The sequence below is a fragment of the Malaclemys terrapin genome, chromosome 14 (genome assembly GCF_027887155.1).
Source record: "Malaclemys terrapin pileata isolate rMalTer1 chromosome 14, rMalTer1.hap1, whole genome shotgun sequence".
NCBI lineage: Eukaryota > Metazoa > Chordata > Testudines > Emydidae > Malaclemys > Malaclemys terrapin.
The window spans coordinates 34,356,841-34,380,180 of NC_071518.1; the positions used below are offsets into that span (position 1 = coordinate 34,356,841).

General features: G+C 47.9%; 1 protein-coding gene across 2 annotated transcripts; it reads right to left on the reverse strand.

Moving 5' to 3' along the window:
* Positions 1 to 3: 3 nt before the first annotated feature.
* Positions 4 to 22,677, reverse strand: SLC38A8 (solute carrier family 38 member 8). 2 transcript variants are annotated; one of them, XM_054049450.1, is made up of 11 exons: positions 22,480 to 22,668; positions 15,119 to 15,317; positions 14,148 to 14,307; positions 12,472 to 12,576; positions 10,869 to 10,926; positions 9,666 to 9,780; positions 8,628 to 8,775; positions 7,141 to 7,340; positions 5,017 to 5,068; positions 1,014 to 1,126; positions 4 to 395 (listed from the first exon to the last, which is right to left on the reverse strand). In XM_054049450.1, the coding sequence occupies exons 1-10, from the start codon at positions 22,666 to 22,668 to the stop codon at positions 1,024 to 1,026; spliced, it is 1,329 nt and encodes a 442-aa protein (XP_053905425.1). In that variant the 3' UTR covers positions 4 to 395; positions 1,014 to 1,023. The 2 variants fall into 2 exon arrangements, with proteins under 2 accessions (XP_053905425.1, XP_053905426.1); XM_054049451.1 differs by having other exon boundaries at positions 4 to 1,126; positions 22,480 to 22,677.
* Positions 22,678 to 23,340: the final 663 nt, after the last annotated feature.

The following is a 23,340-nucleotide window of genomic DNA, read 5'->3' on the forward strand; positions in this document are numbered from 1 at the left end:
TGTGAACTTGTAATGAAAAACACATCAAAATAATTCAAGGGTAGGTGGAAAAGAAAGGGCAGTTTTGCACAAAATCACTGTTCTATGTAGTGGGAACTCCAGTATCCTTATATTGAAGCTGAGATGCCACAGTGCGGGAATGTCTATACTGCCATCAGAGATGTGACTGCAGCCAGACAGATAGAGCCGAGCTAGCTTTGGTCTAGCTCGCTCAAGTAACAATAGCAGGAACTTAGGTGATCAAAGCTGTCTACACGTGCTACCATCACATCTCTAACTGCTGTGTAGACATGTGCATGAAGGATGTCGGTGTTACACTAGTACAAGCATTAGAACTTACAGAAGGTCCAGTACCAGAGTTGAACTTGTATCTGTTCTAGCAATACTGCTATGATCTGTAAAATACAAAACATGATAGTTCAAGGATTTGCCCTTTTTCCAGAACGCGCACACTCCCACAGCTGTAAATGGGTGTCTGGTTATTGCTTTGAACATGGTGTGTAATAAGGGCAACAAAATGGGAATGGTATAACCCATTGGGAAAGCTGGAATTTGAGATGACAGTAACAGGCTATAGTTTGAAGAGGGGAGTATCAGGGACACCTTGGATTGCCCTTTCTCCTGCAGTGGCCGATACTTGGGGGTTGCTCTGATGAAAGGCAACCATGTACCATCAAACATCAGAAGGGAAGAATATATAAAGGTGGGAGGAGGTGCAATGATCTTACAGCATCACTATGGTGTTTGACCGGCACCCTGCTGCATGGTAATGCCCGTCACTTAGCTAACTGGCCCCTAGGATTTGACTGTGTACATTTTTTTTTTAAAGCTAAAGTGAACTTAAACAGGGAAAGGCTGAGAAACACCCATCAGTCATTCGGAAACCATGCTGTCCTCCAGTAAGATGCATTGTTCTTTGCAAGCATGGCTGCCTGGGGGTTGCACCAAATAGGTCACACTGGTCAACTGTAGGGGATCAAATTATGTGCAACTTGCTGAAGGCTGCTGGGTACCTGTAAGCACCTAGAATTTGTAGACCAGCTCCATGACAGCAATGGTGGTGCTCTGGCCAAATACAAAAGCGCCACAGAGGATGGAGATGACACCCCAAGCAATCAAACAGGACCTAGAAAATAGAAGAAGAGTGCAATGGAACTCTAGGCAATGATTTTGTTTCCCAGGAGAAGGCTGATTTAAAGAGAAGTGTTACCATAAATACAACTCTTCCCCTAAATAAGAAATCAACTTTTGTTCATTGAGATCTTAGGTTTAAAAAACACAAACTATCACTGATACCATAACTGTACTGTTCTTCAGACTGATGGTGCAGTGACTGAATTCAGCCTTATAACTTATTTTACTGAGAGGGGGAATGTTGCCCAATGACACCTCATCAGCTGGTTAAAATGGCAGCAATTTTTAAATGGAAGTGGGCAGGGGAAAGGGGGGGGGGTAGAAGTTTATGGGTGCCCACTACAAGTTAATTAAGCCTGACCCCAATTTCTCTGCCTGTCCATCCTGTATCTGTTACAGAGTTCCAGCCCCAATGTAAGGTTCTCCTGGAGCAGAGAGGTGCTGGGCCCTGTAATTCCCGCCCCTCTCTACTAAAGAGCAATTATCAGAAAAGATAGGGTTACCATATTTTGAGTGTCCAAAAAGAGGACACTCCACAGGACCCCAGCCCCGCCCATGCCCTCGCCCCAACTCCACCCTTTCCCCAAAGTCCTCTCCCCTGCTTCCCGCGAACATCTGATTCATGGGAAGCCTGAAGCAGGCATCAGGTAAGCTGGGGAGGGGTGGGGGGAAGAGGCGCGGCCCAGTCTGGCCCCCCCAACCGAGCGGCTCCCTCCGGCGGCCGGCCCCGGCCCCAGCATCTCCAGCCTGGCTCGGGTCCTGGGATGCCGGCCCTGGGCCAGCCCCCAGCCGAGCACTCCCGGACCCCGGCCCCACGCCCCCGGCCCGGCCCCAGCACCTCTGGCCCTGCACCCCCGGGCCAGGCCCCGGCCGAGCACCCCCAGCCCAGCACTGCCGGCTCCTCCCTATTTTCCCGGACATGTTCGGCTTTTGGGGATTTCCCACCGGACAGGGATTTGAGGCCCAAAAAGCCGGACATGTCCGGGAAAATCCGGACATATGGTAACCCTAGAAAAGACAACCCTTGCTGGGGGAATGCAGAGACACAGCAGCTCAACCAAAAATTACACTTTACTCCCCCTCTGAGGGGATGAGCTGGGTTCAATTTCTTCCTGTGAAATGAGAGACTGTTGAGTGACTGCAGTCAAAAGGTCAGTATGGATGCACACGTCAAAGAACCCAGCTTGACTTTCAGGTCTGAGGTAGAACTTCTGGCAGGCACATGCTCTAGTAGCCAAGGAGAGACCAAAGAACATGGACCTCTCACGTCATTTATAGAGAGTCAAACTATATTTCTAAGAGGAAAACATTCCATTTTGCACAAAATAGTTGCAAGGCTCTTGCTTATGAGAAATTGCCAATGCACCCTCTATTCTTCAGCAGGGCCTACATTTCTGGGTAGTAAAGAAATTTTCCTTTTGCATTGTGCTCCTGTTTGCCCACTTGTCAGTATGGCTATAGCATTGCATTGGCAGGTAAGTGACAGTATTTTTTCTTAGCGTCAGGGTCCCTCTTCCTGACCAAAGTAAAAAACCTCCCATGCTTTTGACATTTTAGTCAAATTCCAGGACAACACTACATGAGTAATAAAGAGGAGCTGGACACTGAAAAACCCTCAATCGTAGAGACTTTAAAAACATCCTGATTTGCTTTCAGTGTAGTCATGAATATTTTCTTTGGAAGAGAAGGATGTTCGGGTAAAGCTACGAGACTCGAAGATACTGTCTGAAAACATGCCCACCAAACCTGTCAGCTGAGTGAGTGGTTTGTTCAGTGTAAGGCAGCAGAAGTGATAATCTGACAACTCTCCTCAGGTGAGCAGGACTGTCCCTGTCCATCTGAGCTATAGTGAAATGCAAAATTCAGTTTAAGAAACTTACATTGAAAGTTACTTGTGAATTTGGTTGTGTCTTGACTTACAGTGAAACGAAATTCACAGAGACGCAAGGCTCTGCTTATGCACCCTTTAATTTGCTTAGGGCTTAAATATGACTTGTGCTGGCTCCCTCTACAGGCCCGTTCACTTCCTCCATCCCAGATGCAATAACTGAAAGACCTGAACCCATGACCTCCAGCATCGGAAGTGGGGGTCTTAGGTCTAAACCAACCAGGCAGCTGCACAGGGGTAAACAAACTGATTCCTTTCCAGCCTCTTCTTAAAGCCAACTCTTGGCTCACAAACACTCCATCCCACCCTGCCAAAGCCCATTAAAAAATTACAGGCCAGCATAGGGTAGTTCATAATTACCGATGGGCTTTGGACATTCCTGAAATGAGCACAGGAGGGAATTGCATCCAGCCCTCTTTGGCCAGAAGCACAAATGGTTTCAACATGGAAACCAGCCAGTGGGGCAGCATTATTTCAGGCAAAGAATCCTGGGAAGAAGCAAGACAACTTGGGGGGTAGGGGGAGCGGAGAAAGCAGACTCCAACACCAGTGAAAAGGCAAGTTATAATCAAGCAACAGCAGTTACTGCTTCAGGTTGTGTTGCCAAGTAACAGATGACTGCAGGCCAAATGCCACAAGCTCAAGGCAAAGGCTATGCAGTCTGCCATGAAAGGGGGCTGCTGTTACCAGATTCAGTCACAAAGGCCCAGATTCTCAAAGGTATTTAGGCGTCTAACTCCTGTTGATTTCAATGGGAGTTCAATACCTTGGAGGATCTGGGCCGAAGGGCTCAGTTCGGTCACCCTTGCTTGCGTTGACTAAGACCATACTATACAAATAGTTCCCACCAGTGTCAGTCAATGCACCTCTGTCTCACCTGTAAGAACAGGAGAAATAAACCCACTGAAATGTTAAAGTACTTACAAGGGTGAAGGTGACAGAATTGGGCCCTTACTATTTTAAGGGAATTAATCTGCATTTAGGTGGTGGTCTGACTGAAAGATACGTTGTAGAACATTAGGCTGTCAGCACTGTAGAATAAGCATTGATAAAATCCAAAGAACAACAGAAAACCTGCCTGCTTGTTCGTGAATTGGAAATTAATCTGCCTGTTTTCCAGCCCTCTGGGCCTGATAAATTAAGGCATTTAGTGCAAAATTCAGAGAAAAAAATACATTAAAATTCCTTACGAACAGCTAGAGCTGGGTGAACATGCGAGCGGTATTCATTCCAATACAAACCACATGTGCACTTTGACTGTATTCGTGACCCTTATTTGCCATGTGTACACAGGGATTTTTTAAAAATAACATTGCAGAAAAGGGTCTCATGAGCAAACAAATATGTCCCTATGGCCATGTGGGCAGCTCTTCCATTGCTCGGGGAGCAGAACCACCACCAGGTGGTTTACGTGACCAGTTGCACACCGCATAGTGAAGAGTCTGGTTAAAAAGAAACCAAAACTTCTGACTGCAGAATTTAAATAGGAGAACCAGCTACATTTGCCTAATTTGTCAAATTATTCGCTAATAGTTCATCTAGCTCTACTAACATCTCCGATCTTAAATATTTCAGTTTGTAATCGAATTTCTTACCATTCAAATGGTTTCAAAACTCTTTACACAGCTTAGACAGTGAAACTAGACTGTCTGTTCCCCTCTCTCTCAACAGGAAGGGAAAATGACTGTGTAGTTATACACAAAAACACTCATCCTTTTGGCTTTAACTGCTACGATTAATGTGTTATTTGATGTCACATTCTGAGACTGCAAAAGCCTTGCAGTGGAGTTTAGAAAGGAAAAAGGACACATTCATTCTACGTTAAGTTTTCATGGGCACTTCTGATGTGTGGGAGATGAAGACAGAAATGGAGGGACCCTGCCACATCTTTGAAGTGACCATCAGGGACAGCTCCACTTACATAGGCTATACATGTAGTGCACTAGGAACATCTCCTAATAGTTATATGCCCAACATGGTATAGGGAAGCTTACTTTTTTCTTGGTTCGATGGGTTCCGTTTCCATTGCACATACTAGACATAGCCCTGCAAATCAAAACATATAATGTATGTCATTTGAACATGCTACATTCATTCCCAGTAACCACGAGAAGGCAGTGGCAATTTTAGAAGGAACCATACATTAGTGCGTTTAATTGCCAAGGTGTTGCGTTAGTTCAGTTGTGCATTGCCAATCAGCACTACAGCTCTATTAGAACATGTATGGATAAAGTCAGATAGATGCCTTAACTTAAGACTTTTTCCCCCTATTTTCAGATGTTTAGCAGGATTTCCATCATTTTCCTTTGTGGCTTCTGCTCTGCAGACATGCACACTCACTTCTAGTTGTTACTTTAAACTTTTGCATGACACCCGGCTACATTTGGAGGGCTGTTACATAAAATCATTCATGTGGGTTCATTTTACTTAGGAAAAAAATTATGACGGTTCAGATTTTTAGGAGGTATTTAGGCATTGCTTTGCTCAGTATTGCAACGCCTAAATATCTTTAAAATCTGGGCCTTTGTCACTTCCATAACATGAGATGACTACTAGCGGTATGGAAATGTGACGGAGCATTGAAGGAATGTAAATGGAGAAGGGTAAGGAAGGAAGTGGCTTCCCCCCCCCTCCCCCCCCCCCCCCCCCCCGCTCTCTTTGCCCACAGAAAATGTGTTACTGAATGTCAGGAGCATCCATTAGATTTCACATCTACCTCCACCTACATTGCATCCCACCAAAAACAAAGTGTGTCGATTACAAGGTGCTGTTAGGATCAGACCATCTTTGGAAATTCACACAGGCCGTTGTTCTGAAGCCACACACATGGTTCTGGAATTACATTTGGTTTTGAAAAGTTCTCAATACATGGGCAACCTGATCATGTCTTCCTCCTGATCTTCCCCTGCCCACCTCCCCTACATACATGGAGAGGAAGATTTCTCCAGTGAGTCCATTTTCCACTCAGCTTGTACCCCTCTGGCATTATGGCAAGAAAGTTCATGATTGCCATTTTGGAACACCTGACCATCTTAATTGCCATGTTGATCATGCCGGGCCAGAGACAGCATTATAATTGGCACCTACACGTCTAGGTGAAGAGTTTTTAAGCCCAGGAGGCTCAAAGAGGAAGGGATTTGGTTAAAAAAATAAATCAATAAAAAAATAAAAAAATGCAACCAGGGAATTTATGTAAAATCAACAGTCCTGAGGCAGTTTGAAATAAAAATAAGTGGCGCTTCCAGCTATAATTACCTCTCACACCTTCAGTGAAGGAAACTACAAAACATTTGCTCGAGAGGGTGGTAGCTGAAAACAGCAATGAACGGAGAAACACCCCGCTACTGAGTGCCTTGCAAAAGCCGGTCTAGACACATTCCTTTAAACAGAAGGCTCTCCCTTTTGCTGAAGAAGGAACAATCCCCCACCCAAGAAATATTCAAGCCTAGAGTTTTGAATGTGTTCCATTGCATTTTACACCTAGGTGTAAGGGATTACACAAAGATACAAGGCTGCAGAGAATCCGAACCTGTGGCTAATGGACACACTGATAACACGTTACCAAACAAAATTCATGAATGTTTCTTTGTCTCCAAAACTGCCAGATTGCAGCCACACCAGGAGATTCTTATCTGAAGGCTACTTTTAGGAGTCTATGGATTCTGGAGCCTTTCAACCTGGCTCTTTGCTCTAGGAATAGGCCCAAGCAGAAAGGCAAACTTAAAAAACCCATCCTCTTTCCCCCTCCAGCTCAGAGCCCCGAGATTAAAAAAGATCCCAGATGAAATCTTGGGGAGAGATGATGTTGGGTTGGTTGTTTAAAGGGGCAAATGGAGCAGTGGTCATTGAGAAGTTTTTTAAACTTGCACATCGCTCCCAGTGCACCTGATCAGAAAAAAAAAAAACTGAACAGGAGCCCCACCTCCAGGTCAATTCCCTTCCGTCACCCCAGTTTTCAAAGGAAATTAATTCACAAAAAGCGTTTTCATCCCAGAGACTCAGAACACGGGAAGTAAGTTTAGAAGCTTCACTGATCAATAGTAACTAACGCATCAAACCCTTCCCAGGCTCAGTTTCGGAATTAAAATGCACACACACATCGGTTAACAAGTACGTGCCTGGAAAGATGAAGATGAAGAACGCGCTGATGCCACCAATAATACTGATGACCTCGCTGATGTCGGGGACAAACAGAGCAATGACGAGCGTCACTATGATCCACGTGATAGTCAGCACAATCCTCGTACACCTCTCATAAGGCTCCAAGAGCACGACAGACCTGCACTTGTCATTCAGGCAGACATCCTGTAGGACAGACCTATCAGACAGACACAGCCAGGTTACATACAGCGCTGTGCTGGGCTCAGAACTCCTGGCCCTGGTGTCTGCTAACGCCCACAGTCAGTCACACATTGTGACGGGGTCTTTCTGGTGTCCCAAGTGACTGGCTGTTCTTCCCAGCGAAATGCATAATCGGGGCTCCAGTTACTTGGGCTGGATTGTATTGTTTGAGCAAAGCACTCAATAGGGGCAGTGTAGAGCTCCGCTCCACCCCGGCAGGGAGTTGCTCATGGAACACGCGTTCTGTGTAGATAGACTTACACCTCCCACACACTCACTGCTGCCCCTTCCCAAGCGTGTCTGTGCGCAGATGGAAAGCACCACCTTTTGGGATGGGACAGGCTGTTTTCCCCAGCACGCTCCGCAAGGGGAGAGGCCATGGCTTCACCATCTCCCCATCCCAACATGGGCCCAGAAGTTCCTGCCCCTGTATGAAGGCCAGGACAACTCACTATCTGTATGACAGAAGCACCTAGAGGTCCAAGCCAAGACAGGACTCAGCGAGTTACACTCAACTCGGCTTTGTTACAGTGAGGGGAAGATACCTGCCTGCTAAGAATCTCACTTTCTCAGGACTGGCTCTAGGCACCAGCAAACCAAGCACGTGCTTGGGGTGGCACAATTCCAGAGGCATCATTCCGGGAAATTTTTTTTTTTTTTTTGGCTTGGGGCGACAAAAAAAAACCTAGAGCCGGCCCTGCGCTTTCCCCTCTGATCCTCTTGGTTGGGGTCCTCGAGACACGCCCTTCCTTTTCCCTTCCACAAGACCCCCTGCCAACTAGGGGCTTTTGATGTGCCAGCTCGGCCGCCCGCACGCTCTTCCCCGAGGCTGCTTGCCCGGGTGTTCTGTTTTATAATCTCAGACAGCCCCTGCCCATTGATCCCTTGTGGGGAGGTTGTCACTGCCTTCCATATGGTGACCACCGTCTTTAGGAACCTTCTTCGCTCTCATTATGCCTATTTTCCATGCAGAACTCGCCCTTCCCTGGCTTTCTCCCTTCACCGTTGTGAAGGGATACCCCGTCGGTGGCAGATTTTCAGCCACCCCCATTTGGGTCTTCGCCTAAGGCGTTAACTTTGAAACCAATTCACTGTTTTAGAGGCGGGCTGCGTTTTGCCATTAGTAATCTCTCTTTCCAAATCTTCTCTGGATGAAATCTACATCACTGACACCTACCACCGTGTCAGCGTGGGCATAAACCCAATCCTAAACACTGCACCTCCACACATTTCAATAGCCATGCACAGCTGCAGCCTCTCTTACCTCCCCAGCAGGAGAACGATTGGGTAGATGGTAATGATGGAGATGCCAAAGAGTAGCCGGGCTATAATGATGACCAGGTCATTTCCTGGGTATGACATCAGAATATCAGCAGCAACATCAGCGCCAAAGGTTAAATAGCCATAAAGCCCTAGAAACAAGAGAAGCAGCAAAGATCAGAGGCATTAAATGTGATACTGAGCTACGGTCGTGATACCATTTGGGGAGGAGTTTGGAGGAGGAACCAACTACGAGGGAAATTATTACAATGAATGTGTATTGCTCATTATAGCCGGGGCGGGTAGCATTGCCTATTATTAAGGTTGCCCAACACATCCCATATAAAAATCTGCTTATAACTTTGCAAAACTTTAGCCATTTGGGCTGAAATGTTGCATGCTGGGTGTCTGTCTCAGGCTGATTTGCGAGGCGGGGGGCAGGGGTGTAAAAGATTTGAAAGAATGGATGGCGGTCACTTAATGAGGAGCTATTCTGTTCAGGGAGCACGAACCATTCAGTCCACTGACTGAGGCTGGGGCCCGGTGGGAAATATCGTTGGGGATTACGTAACTGGAGACTGTATTCGAATGCAGACGCAACGGAAGGCCGCATCACGATTGCGCAGGCCAACTTAATTCTGGCATTTCATAACTTCTGAACGCTTGACTTTGCAACTGTAGTCAAGTTATTTGAACATAGGCGGTGTGTGTATTTATCCCTTATGTGGGAGGAAGCCTTTAAGGAAGAGACATTTATAAAATTTCCTTGCCCAACACTCCCCACTATGGCAGCCGAGCTGAGTTGAAGCAATCTTTAGTCAAACAATTTAAAGGCATCCTGAGCACAGCTAGCTGCCACGATGCTAATCAGGAAAGCCCTTGTCCGAGCGCTATGGCATGTTTCACGTTGTATATTAACATAGTCCAACATGAAGTCATTGTCCAGTGTCAACAAGGCCTACCCGTGCAATGCGGTTTCTGGGTGAGAGGGGAGGGGGTAAAAGTTTCAGCAGGTTGGGATACGGCGAGAGGGAGGGGTTACCTGTAAGAGAATAAATTAACAGGCAGAAGAGCATGGAGAGCACAGACACCACGATCCAAAGGGAGAGTTTCTTGTTGTGCATGCTGCTGTAGATGGCTATGCAGGCTTCATGACACTGAAACGCACGAGAGAACACGGCACGCTTAACAGCAGGTGAAGGGAGGAGGAAATGCCTCTTGCCACATGAACGGCAAGCTATCGGCTTCTCATATTCCCTCTGTGCCACAGTCCCACCACCACCCTGCCCCCAAACCTTCCCCTGGGGCCTCCCACTCCCATACGCAGCCACTCCGCCCCTCCCCCAGACCCCTGCCTCAGCAGGAGGCAGAGTGCTTGGGTACCTCCTGAGTCCCCTCCAGAGACAGGTCACCACCCCTTGAGTGATTCTCCCCAGCCACCAAAACAGAGGGCTGGTCCTTCCTCCTGCCAGGAGAACAGAAGGGGATGTTCTCCGCCTCTGGAAGGGGCCACTCCCACCCCCCTCAGGGCCGGAAACCAAGCCGTTCCTTTCTCCCCACTTCAGACAGCAGGGGCAGGGAAACGTCAAACCCCATAGTTCTTGTTGCCCCCACCCCCTCCATGGGGCAGGAACTGAGCCAAGCAGCTAACCTGCTATGGAGCGAAGTCTAGGGCAGCTCTGATCTGGGTTCCACTGGTTCTGCCTGCTCGGAGACCGGACCAGAACACAGCTCCAAACCCTCCCTCTGCGCTGACCCCGTGGCTCATGCAGGGCTCTTACTGTATCAGGCTTCCCACGTGAGGCAGCCCCATTAACACTACTGCTTATAGAAAGCGATGCCCATTACTGGAAGCTCCTTAAATCAAGCCCCTTCCCCTGTCCCCCCAGACTCACTAATGAAGGACACAACTCAACGTTGGGCTCACCAGACAGATGTGTACCCTGCACTCCCGAAACTCCCAGGGTGAAAACCTAGCCCCATGGAAGTCAAGGGGAGTTTTGCCATGGACTTTCCTGGGGCCAGGATTTCACCCCCAGTGTCCCACCCGTAGATTCTGGGATGCATGGTATTGTGGAGGTGGGAAGCGGGGTCTCTGCTTGTTCCTTGTCCTGGTCAGGAATCTGGGGGGCAGTCCCTAAACTGGGGCATCATGTTAAGTGAGAGCTTCTGCGAAGGCAGCTGTAGTAGTGACCTGCTGGACCGGCCCACCGAAAAGGGCAATGGAAATGCACGGTGCTGTTACCTGAAATCCAAAACAGATCGTTGGGATGACACTGAACATGGAAGCCAAGGAAGACACCCTGCATGATTGGGAGAGGAAGGGGAGCACAGCTGATCAGTTCAGTTGAAGAAAAAGTAAGTCAATGGGGCAGGAAGAGAAATACATTCCCAGCGTTGCCTGGCACTACAGCGAAAAGCCGCCCCCCTGGGAAAGTAGCCCAGCAGCACAGTGTCTACTGGCTATTCCAAAAGGAGGCAAGTTTGCACCCACTTACACAAGAGAGAATTCAGCTTCCATTCTTGCAACAGACTCTGCGGGCCTGGAGCCCCGCTGGCTTCTAGGAGGGTCAGTTCACATGAAGTCAGTTGCAGGATTGGGGCCTTCGCTGCATACGGACACCCTAAACCCTGGCTTACCTGAGGGAATCATTCCCCACTGGCAGCCCCATACGTTTGCCAATGAACCCCTGGCACAGACAGTGCTCCCACAGTCACCCCCATTTTATAACCTGCCGTGAACCATCTCCTCAGCAGGTTTAACAGTGGTAAAGAGGCCTAAAGCCACCAGCCCCCTGCCCCAACCAGGGCTCTCACTCTTACTAATGCTAGTTCAGCTGAACTGGTGTTGGTACCAAAGTGAATTTATTGCTACAATTGCCTAGTGTAGACAAGGCCCTGGAGACAAGACTGGAATTTCTAATGTAAGAAAGCAGAAAAAGCCTCCCATTGGGGAATTATTTGTGTGTGTGTGTGTTGAGGGGGAGGGTTCAGGCCTTCTTGATTTATCAGACTGAAGCAAAATAGAAAAGGAAAAGGAGAGAAGCCCAGTTCTCCCTCACACCCTCCATACACGGTCCCCTTTGTAGAGCCACACAGCCATGACAGACCCTGAAACACACTTCTCCCAACACCCAATGATGCCTGCATGCCTCAAACACCCAGATGGCTCACAGACCCTTTGTAATAATGTACCCTCTGGTCTTCAGAATAGAGGGCCAGATCATCTGCATCGCTCCACTGAAGTCATGCATGTGGCATTGATTTATGCTGCCAGCTGAGGATCTGACTCTGAAGTTGCTATTTTATGCAACCTAAATCCTTGTTCAACCAATTTTTAACCACCCCTCTGTTGCCCATATGAGGTATCTGGTGGCCCCGATACATAGAAACCCCCTGCTTAGACATCCGCATCCCAGCAACAAAGGGTTACTCCGCTAACCACCCTGCGATGGCATTGATTGCTTAGCCTTGTTTCAAAGTGAGCAGCATGCACTTTGTTGGATTAGTTATAGGGGCAGGGAGAGCCAAGCACTCCCTAACTGCCTGAGATGCACATTAGCACCTCCAGGCATGATTGCAGCTGCCCTGGCCACTAACTTTAAGGTCAGCAGATCCAGGGCTCCTCCAGGACATTAGCACAGCATGGCAAGCCAAGGAGGAGGAATACAAAGGAAAAAACACAGGCAGACTTTCCTGCTGTTTTAACAGCCTGGCACTGCATAAAAACAGCCCTGAAGTTCCAGCACATTTGTTGTGTTAGCGTCCTAATTGCCACTCACTCGTCTGTGTCCTGGGTTTAGTGCCAAGTCAAGGAGCCTGGAGTCCTTTGAAGCAGTGATACTTACCTTGAGGAATAATGGCGCTCATGCACGATAACATGCTCCGTTCTTAGGTAGTATTTTATTATAATCACCAGGGTCAGGTAACAAGCAGCCAAAGTACCTAAAATACTAAAACAAAAGATGGGAGAGGAAAAGTGTTACGCTTTTATCGCACAGCATGAAGATTCAGCCACTCTACGTTGGCAGGCTGTAATGTTCAATGAGCGTGAGTTACAACCCTATTAGAGAATATACTGCGATTCATAAGGGCAGCAACCTAGCTACTCACTGAAACTGGGAAAATACTGCGCTTGTGAGTTCCTGGGACTGCAGCCAGACCCCAAACATGCACCAGTGTCTGCACAAAGGGAAACACCGCCCTGTCCACAGAGAGAAACGTTTGAACTCTCACAGGAGTCTGGCCTGGAGTCTCCTCTCTCACTTGGTTTACACTGCTGTGGCCCCCAATTCACAGAGGGGAAAGCGGGAGCACACGTCCACGTCCTCTGCCACGTACATGCTTTTTGTAACACTCACCACTTCTTAGCTTTACAGAGACGGTAGATACAGGAATGAGCTCACCCGCCACTGAAATGCAACCGCCTCTGGGGTGGAACGAGAGACACACTGCACCAGCAGCACAACCCGGGAGTTTGAGGGAGTGAAAGGGAAAGATTAATATTTTGAACAAACGCCAGGCAAGGGGATTTAGGTAGAAAGAAAATTACCCAAGATGCCGTTTGGCCAAGACCCAGATTTAGCACCCCCATTCCTGTGAGATTGCTATGGGATCTGGAGTGTCATTCAGAAACCTCTGCCCAAGTGAGAGCTGCTGAAAGGACGCGACCTCAGAGAAAGTCAGATGAACATGTTCACAGTCTCTTCTTACGCTGTCTATTTTAGGTCACATCCTATCTATTAGCAATTACAAGTGAGTTTATTGTCTGACATCCAGCTTGTCTTCTCAGCTCTGCTCTGACCCTAGGGATTCACTTGCCATGTTGTATTTTCCATGTTCACCAAGAAGTTTCTTAACCTTTTCTAAGAAGTGAAACCAATTCACCAAGTCCCAAGCCAACGAGAGCTCAGCTAACACACATGTAGGGCTCCCAATGATGCCCACAAACCCAAAGCACTAGCCCAGATTCAGTACCCGTGGACAGGTGTTTCTACAGCGTGGTCAGAAGCTCACAAGCTCTTCACCTGCACTGCCTGGAGCAGTGGGCGAGGATGGGCAGCAAGTGGCAGAGACGGGGCGTGGCCAGGATTTGGGTGAGTCAATAAAATCTGCGTTAAGGCGGAGGCGGTGCACGTGCCGGATTTCAGCTCCTCCTACTGCTAGCCAGGGGGAGTGGCTCACTTGAGTGTGTTTAAGACCAGCACGTAGAAGAAAGCGAGACCAGGGCAGGGAGGAGGGCCAGCCGCTGACCTGGGAGTAATCTGAAGGCTACCTGCAGCTGCTCGGTGGCTCACTGGGTATACAGGGCACAGTGTCCTTGGTGCACACCAGCCTGCACCTGCCATGTCCCTCCTCTTAAGTCCCCACATCGGGTGAGTTGTAGTAACAGAGCACCATGCTTAGCAGCCCTGCCGGTGGCTCAGCACGCTTCTCTCACCCCTGGCTTGCAGGGCTGGGTGCATTTGGCCCCAGTTCAGCCTACCAGCCTTCCTCAGAGCTCTGTCATTAGCGCCAAGCGTACCTGGTGTATTTCTGGAACCCAATCTCCCTAGGAACAGACAGAGGGAAGATGACCAGGGCACACAGGGCAGTCAGGGTGAAGCGGTAATCTGTATACCAGTGCTGGGGAGGAGGTGGCCCTTCTCCACTCAGAGTCCCATTCATGTAGAGGGAGTCACATACTGAAGAGGAGAAATGGAAGAGGTGGTTCAAGGGGGCAGGGGAGATCAGCATCCGCTTGTCTCGTGTTGTCCTAGTGGTCAGCAGCAATAGGGCCAGCAACAGCGTGAATCGCTTTTTAGATCTCAAACACAGGAACTGCTCAGTAGCACCCAGGAATTAAGATCAAGTTTCAAACCGAGGGCTCAAGGGCCAGAAGAATCTCACATGCAGCATGCAGTCTCTACAGGGAGTCTACAGTCCTATCAGCGTAACAGCTCGTCAGACACTAGACTAGCCTCCGCTGGAAACAGGAGTTTACAAAAAGTCTGGGAGGGTTTGACCATGGAGAAAGTGGTCCTTGGCAGAACAGAACATTGACAGGACGGCCGCCTTTCGCCAAATACACAGGGCGCAAGGCGTGCCGACCACTCAGCCTCCCTCAAAATTGTCTCTGTGCTGATAAAGTTAACAGCCTAATTTTCCAAATGTGACTAGTGATTTTGGGTGCTTTCCTGGAGATGCCTTAAAGGGGCCAATTTTTTTTTTAGAGAGAGCAGACGCTCAGCATTTTCCAAAAATCAGGCCTCTCTATGGTATCTCAAGTTGGGCACCCCCGCCCCAAAATCAAGCCCAACACATTTATTTTGGAAGTCTCTTACGCGCGCCTATGGGGCAGTTTACATACATGCACAGAGCCTGAATGACGCAGACTGCAATAGCTCATGCTATTGGCATGAGCCTGAATGGCCACCTCTCCTTTGGAGGGTCTAGGGTCATGGTCAGAACAAGGGGACTCTGTGTCAGGTCCATTCCCTAAGCAGGGACACTTACATTTTTCCAGCTGATCGCCCACCACTCTGAGGAAAGCTACGGAAATCATGAAGAGATTTAAAATGAAGCAGATCTCGCAGAGCTTCCCAATGGCCGACCCACAGATTTCTCTGACTACGCCCTGGTACGTGGACTGGGTGCTGATGGAGGAGGCATATCCCAGGATCACTAGGCCGCTAATTAGGAATATTAAGGAGCCCTGCAGAGATGGAGGACATAGGAAAGAAAAGTGCAGTGAGTTTGCATTTATATTGGTCCTCCTTTAACCACTGAGGATTAGAGCTGCCCATCTTATGCTGTGAAAGTCTTTCCTCAAAAAGCCCTGGAAGTTACATGGCAGTTTTGTAACATGAGCATAAAGCAATTGATACCCAAGACAAACACATCCCAGGCTTTGGCAAGAGGAGGCTCCTTCCTTTTGATTCTTCCAGTAAAGTGAATGCCCCTGAACCATTAGGAGACAGAGAAGGGAGAGAGCAGAATCCCTGCCATCACTAATTTATTATTTGTATTGCCCTCGTCATGGACCAGGACCCCACAGCACTAGGCGCTGTAGGAACATACATGACCGGCTCTAGGCACCAGCAAACCAAGCAGGTGCTTTGGGCGGCACATTTTCAGGGGCGGCATTCCAGACAGCCTCTTTTTTTTTTTTTTTTTTTTTTTTTTTGGTGCTTGGGCGGCAAAAGCCTAGAGCCGGCCCTGGCAGCAGCAGTCCGTCCTGCACCGAGGGCGCCCTGGGGCCAGTGCAGTTTGCGTCGGGGAGCAGCACCCGCACATTATGGTCGGGCGGGCTCCGAGCGCGGGACACTCGGGCTGGGGGCCGCCCCTCGGGGCACACGGGGCTGCCTGCAGGTGCCGCAGGACGGCCGCCCCCCAGCTCAGGGACTGCAGCAGGGCAGCCAGGAGCAGCCGCAGGAGCGGGGCCATAGAGGGCGGGGCGCTGTCGTGTGGGGCCCGCGTCCCACTCTCCGTGGCTCCACTCCCTCTGGGGCTGCTCTGCCCCAGCTCCTCAGCCCCCTGCCAGGGCGGTCCCCCCACTCTGTCCTCCCCAGTCTCGGCTGGAGGCGGGAGCCCCGGCTGGAGGGACCATGGGCTGAGGCGCGGCCTGGGAGCCCCGCTGCTTATCCCAACCCTGCCAGCGCCGGACCGACTGGAGGCCAGGGGGGAGCGGGCGGAGTCAGCGCTGGTGGGGGAAGCCCAGAGTTGGGGCGGGGGGGGGGGGGAGAGCCCAGGGTTGTGGTGGCAAAGGGTGCGGGTGGGGTGGGGGGGGAGAGCCCAGGGTTGTGGTGGCACGGGGTGCGGGTGGAGGGGGGGGAGAGCCCTGGGCTGGGGTGGGGGTCAGTCAAAATTTTTTTTGCTTGGGGCAGCAAAAATCCTAGAGCCGGCCCTGGGAACATAGAACAAAAAGATACTTTTGAGGGATAAGAGAGAAAAATCTAAAACAGAATTGGCAACGTCCAATCTTGTATCTGGCCACTAGATGGCAGAGGGCAATCTAACTGCCTACTTTAATGGATGCTTTGACATTTCTAATGCAGTTGGTTAGCCCTGATTCATAGATGGATCGAAAGGGGTGTTATATATCTATGTATAATGTAACGTATCCATCCAGGCTTGAGTACAGTGAATATGCAAGTGTAACGAGAGTCTTTAGGTTTGGTCTCTTTTGTTTATTTCCCGGTGGAACCTGGGCCATAGTAGAACACAGGCGATCTGCCAATGCTATTCTGAAGGACACACACCTAGTATGTCAGTCCATGGTGGTGGTGCTTTTTTACACTAGGCTACGAATGAAGGATCGTTTTATGAGAATAATCATGGGTTAGCAAGTTTTCCTGTCAAAACACCCTCCAGCAGCATCACCTCAGTATTACCCACACGCTGTGTGCGGCTATAAAACAGCAATGCTTTTGTTTTATGGCGCACACCACACCTTCAAATTTCCACCGCTCTTTTGCATGTTCAGAGCCAGTGGTGGGTTTTGGTTCTCAGAGCCACTGCAGCCTGTCACAAGGAGCCACACGGTGTTCTCTCACTTGTTGTTTTTTCGTACTCTAACCTTCATATAGACACTTTCTGGAGTCACAAGAAGTGTTTAATTTCACTTTAGTGGCTTTTAGATCTGATAGCAGGTGCCTCCTGACCAAGGTGGCAGCTCCATAGATTTTTGTCTTTGAATTCTTATCCTCCAAGTTAACTTCGCTTACTGCGTGAGAGGTGACACACAAACAGCACTGGCACTGAAATACTTCATCCTTTCCCGACGCACTTTTCCCAACTGGTTAACTTCTAAAATTTCGATTGGTCAGCAGATAGCCCTTGGTTTCATCAGAATGTCTGCTTACTGCCGCTGTTAAAGGAATGGTGCACCTGGAAACTAGTCAGCTACATGAAAAAGAATTGGAAGTGATTTCAGATACTGCACTTGCCACCAACTTCCCCTGCCAATTTTTGTGGGTTTCCAATCCCATCTTTAAAAATCTTCTTCTCCCTCTTGCTGGCAGCTGCCACGCAAAAGAGTGAACCCCAACAAGAAGGGAAACTGACTGACTCTACATGGGAAACAGTGAAACTGACGATGCAGAAGTGGGACAGATGGGGGGGGGGGAGTGTTGCAGTTAGGGGAGGACTTTCCTTCCTGCCTCATTGTGCTGGGAAGCCTGAGCTACACATAAGAGAAATAATACCACCTATCCTTACATAGCACTTGTCATCAGTAGATCTCCATTACGTCACCTAGGAGGTCAATATCATTATAAATACAATCAAACTGGTTACAAGATTCTCACCACTACCCTGCCGCCCGGGGTGAAAGTGAGCCGGTACGGGCTAGTACAGCGTACCGTAAGAACCCGCACCTGCCCCTTTTGCCTCCCCTGTCGGCGGCCCTGCTGGTAGGGTCCGTACCAGGCCGCCAACAGGGGAGGCAAAAGGGGCAGGGACGTTAAAGTGCTTTAAGGACAGTCCTTTAAATTTGCACTTTAATTTTGCTGCCTGCCTACCAGCAGGGCCACCAACGGGCGGGGGAGAGGAGCGCAGTAACGTTAAAGCGCTGCTGTGGCAAAAGACCCTGCAGTGTTTTAACATCCCTGTCCTCTTTGCCCTCCCCTCAGCCGCCGATGGGCGGGGGGGTGTGGCGCAAAGGGAGCAGCTGCCTCGGGGCCGGTGATTCAAAAGGGTCCAGGGCTCTGGACGCCGCTGCCGCAATAGCATCGTAGACATTCCCAGTCAGGCTGGAGCCTGGGCTCCGAGACCCTTCCCGGTTGCTGGGTTTCAGAGCCTGGGCTCCAGCCTGAGTGGGAATGTCTACACGGCTGTTTTTAGCCCCGCAGCCTGAGCCCTGCAAGCTGGACGGAGTCCTTTGACCTGGGCACTGAGACTCAGTGCTCCGAGTTTTTCTTTGCAGTGCAGACGTCCCTTCACTGCCTTCACTCAAATCACCATTATACAAGCACAGAGCAATGACGAGGGAAGTCTGATATTTGAGATGAAAGAGCAAAGATTCAGATTAAGTTTCCTCCAGGGGTTTTGCAGAGAAGATCTAGAAGTTCCTAAACCTGCAAACTCACCAGCAAGCATTTACAGTGGCACCAATTACACCCCTGATGAGGATGACAGAGGCAGAGATAGACACACCCAAAACAATACATCTTAAGGGGAAGCCTGCCTTCACGGAGGGAATGAACCCAGAAGAAATCTCTTAATTAATGCACACCTGTTAGTAATCTTATTTAAAATAAAATACAAAGTTAAAAGATTTAAACCTGCCTTTATTTTCATTTAGTCTTCAGTTAAATCCACCAGAACCAGGAAAAAAAAGGCCAGAGAACTAGCTATACACACAGGCCTCATCTCCAGCCTAGCTTAGCTGCCCCCACTCCCTTTGACGTCAGTCAGCATTGTGGGTGCTCAGCATCTCTGGGGGATCAGGCCCATATGATACGATTTCCTCAGCGTCAGTTCAAGGTCCTGCTCATGAGACCATGCACAGCTGTGAGAAGTTCCACTGAGCCCGTGTGTGCTGAAGAAACACTAGAGTCAATAACTCCCTGGGACTACTCACCGTAAGGAACAGGGCCACAGGGTCACAGCCCAGCTGGCAAATCAAGGCCCTAAATCACCCCAACATGCACTTTAAGAGAGAAAATGGAAAGTCAGGCGACTCCATTTAGATGCACATAAGTCAAGAGAACATTAAAAAACAAACAAACCAAAAAACACCACAGAATCATCCTTTGGTTTAATTATTCTAATGGTGACATTAAAGCACCATATTGTGTATTACAGATCAGACTTACAATACGTTTGAAAGTCTCAGCACCATGTGACAGAATTTGCACAGGCCAGTCAGACTCTCCTTTGTGGCTAACTACAGGAAGATAGCTCTCCAGGTTAGGGTGACCAGACAGCAAATGTGAAAAAATTGGGACAGGGGGTTGGGGGTAATAGGAGCCTATATAGGAAAAAGACCCAAAAATCGGGACTGTCCCTTTAAAATTGGGATATCTGGTCACCCTACTCCAGGTAGCCCTGATTTCATCCATGTCCCGACTCCTATAGGCCTTGCTTGCATCAAGCTGAAAAGACTAAGACGGGATCAATTTGTTACCGTTACTTTATACCCTTATCCCAACCCCATTCACTTCAATGGGCTTTGGATCAGGCCCTCAGTCAGTGACTCATTTAAACTTGATGCAGGAAAGGGAAAATGGGGCTCAGATCATATTCCTCATAAAAATGAGAGAGTGGGGCCCCATTCTTCTCACTTATACCAGTGAAGCTTGCTTGCTATACAACAGGAGTAATTTCACTGAACCCAGTGGAAGGAAGAGGAGGAGAAGGTCCAGTGCCATCAACATAATAAAGGTCCATAATCTCGTGAGGGGAAGATTTTCAAAAGGCATAAAGGGCAGATGGGCTCCCAAGTCCCATTTGTACCTTTGAAAAATTCCCCTGTAACCTTTTGAACCTACTCCTACATCACTCAGTTCCTCTAAATCCTAGAGACAAGAGACAATGGTTTCTATGCTGGAGGCGTCAGGCTATTGGTGAGGACACGGCTGCCCATCAGTTGTGCTTTTATGTGTTTTTATATTTGATTTTAATGGTTGTTGTCACACCAACGTTAAACCGCAAGAAAAGAGTGTGTTACACAAGTTGTGTGGTCTCGTATAAGAGCTCTTACCAGCTGGAGGACAAGGAATGCATAATATGCCAATAAACATGATTAGCACATAAACAGCACAGTATTAATGGGTTACTTACATTCTGATTGGGTACATACTATATTGAATATCTTTGATTATTTGTTAATACAAAAATGCTTGTGCAACAAAAAAAAAAATGGTTTTCCTCCTTTACCAAGTTTTAAAACATGCTCAATAGTGGTTAACAATTCTATTAGTATAAATGAAAATTAGGTATTTGTCTTACTCTTCAGAATCTTTGTTACTTAGTAGACTTTCATCAACCTGTAATTCGTTCATTTAGGTCCAATTCAATATCGTCATGTCATGATCTTTCTCACTTCAGATTCCTTAAATCCTGCATTTTCATGTTGAAGACTCCCCGGTTACCTTAAATCTATTTTATGCTGATGTGAGGCCCAATCCAAACACCTGTTCAGCCAAAGGAGCCTTCCCACTGCCTTCTATGGGTGTTGAAGTAACCAAGAATATGGAGATTTTTTCTTAAACATTGCTGGTTGGAACTACAGACACGAAGGCAATTGTGTACCTCTATCTGAAGGAGAATTAGATTAAAATAACATTGACTTCTTTGCACAATAATCAAACTTTGCAGAAAAATGTGACATTGGAGTCGGTGGATAATTGATTGGAAAAGCTTCAATTAATCAAGAAATGTCACTGGCAGAGTAGAAAACTCTCTCTTACATATCTCAATTACCAGCAATATGAGCAAATAATTTAAAATCCTCCAATAGACAGGTCATACCCACGCACAGCATCCCCATAGATTTCCATACAGAGGTGCCATCTTTGTCCCCGTAGCGATCCACATCACTTACCACAAGTCTAATGTAGTTCTTATTCATTAAAATTCTAATGCGGAGCATCCAGAAAAGGTGAATTCAAGCAAGATTTCGTTGCCTCAGCCCTATCACTAGGAAGTAGTATCAGTGCACACAAGTTGGTCATGCTTAACGTTGCCAAAATTCAAATTATGGCTTTTCCCTCCCCAAATCCATGGACTTTTAATTATAAAAATCTATAATATCCTTGATAGAAGGAAAATTACATAGATATGGTCTTTACTATAAAAAAGTAAAACAATCTGAGAAAAAGGTTGCAAATTTGAATCTGTCAGATCTATCTGGTGTTTTTACCATCAAAGGTTAATGTACTTTTGGTAATATATAAACTGAATCTTATTGAATGCTCGAGCCAATCTCTCTCCCTTTATTATTCAAATCATAAGAATAATTTGTTTTTAATAGGAGAATGTTGGAAGTTATATATACACACATCTCATTTCTGTTATCCTCATTCACCTCAATTACTAACCCAATTATCTTTGTTAATTGCTTTTATGATCACATATACCTTAGCAATTTTTACAAAACTTTCCATTTCTTCACAAGTTAGTCAAGTACGTTTTGTTGGGGTTTTTAAATGTAATATTTTCTCCCATAATAATTGTACCAAGTTGATAGGAGTCTCCATTCGGACTACTTGGTGGCAGCTAAAGGCTCCCTCCCTTAGCTGGAATTGGGGCCCTCTTGGGCTAGATGCCATAGGCTGACATGGCGTCTGCCCCAAAGAGCTTACAGTCTGAGGCCCTGGATTCCAAACATTCCCATGCTGAGTTTGGAGCATGTGCTCGTGTGTTGGCAGCACTGGGGTAAAGGAGGTCCGTGATAGACATAGGGCAGAGGATATGCAAGCACAGTGATCAGCACAATGTTAGTCACAGCTATACATTTGCACATCGACACACAACAGGGACTGGCTGTGAACTATTTTTAACTCCCTGCCCCTTACCCTAATTACAGGGTAAACCACTGAGCCACCTCCGACCAGATGCCATTTGAACTCACCTCTTTTCTCTGCCTTTGCTCTACAGTTACTAGCTAGTGCCACTGTTTCAACACGGATAAGAGGTGGTGCATAGAGGGCAGGGGAGGAGGTCAGTCTTACAGCAAAAAGAGATACTCTACAGGACCTGAGGGGAACAGGGAGTGTGAGAGGAACAGGGGGACATACAGAAAGCCATTTGTTACCACTAGAGAAAGATTAAGCTACAGGATTTCTTTTAGCCACTAATGCAGAATCTTTGCCCCTCCAGCGCACTAGTCAATCACTATACAGAAAGCCCTGGGATATTTACTTGTCACTTACCAGTTCCACAAGAACAGCTGTAGTGATCCCTCCAGCCTTATTGAAAGCCCATGGGAAATTAAGAAGTCCTGCTCCAAGAGATGATTTCAGCATAATAAAGACAGCCCCGGCAGCGGATAAGTTTGGGCTACCTGACTCCAGAGTAGGCTTAGCTAACAAGCCGATGCTCTCTCTAGCCAACTCCTCCATCTCTGAAAGGAAAGAGGGCTGGGTTTAATTGTCTCAGAGTAGATAGATCTATTTGACTAACAAGTCTCTCTGGAATAACAGATCCTGGGGAAGGTGCCTCCACTCACATAGCTCTAGAGCTGAATTCGGAGTAGCACAAATCCCTTCGAACAGTTTATTCCCTGCTTTGGCGAAGAACATTAAAAGGAGTGGGGGGCTCAGAACTTTCACCCCCAATCACAGACCTGCGGGGGGGGGGGGGGGAAGGATTGTGGGAAACCAGATTCTTCTCAACCAATCAAGGGTCAGGAGAATATGAACCAATTAACTGAGCCAACTTGTGTTCAGTCATTTCTCAGTGGCTCATTTAATTGACGATCTCTCTGGAGAGGATTAAACAGGAGCAAAGTAAGCAGCGAAGCGGTGTCAGATTCTGCAGAGAGGTGTGTGCAGAGATGAAGAACAAAGAAATGGACTTAGGGGAAAACTAGGGTCGCGAGAGAGTTTAATAATGAGCGTTCTGTCCTCTGTGCAATCCAAACTAGATGCCTACAGATTAGAAAACGACAACCTGGACCTGATCCATGGCTCACTGACACCTGTGGAAAGACCCCTCCCTATCCACTGACTTCATGGGATTTTTGTCAGACCTTATTGGCCCCAGTTCAGCAAGTTCCGTAAGAACATGCTTAC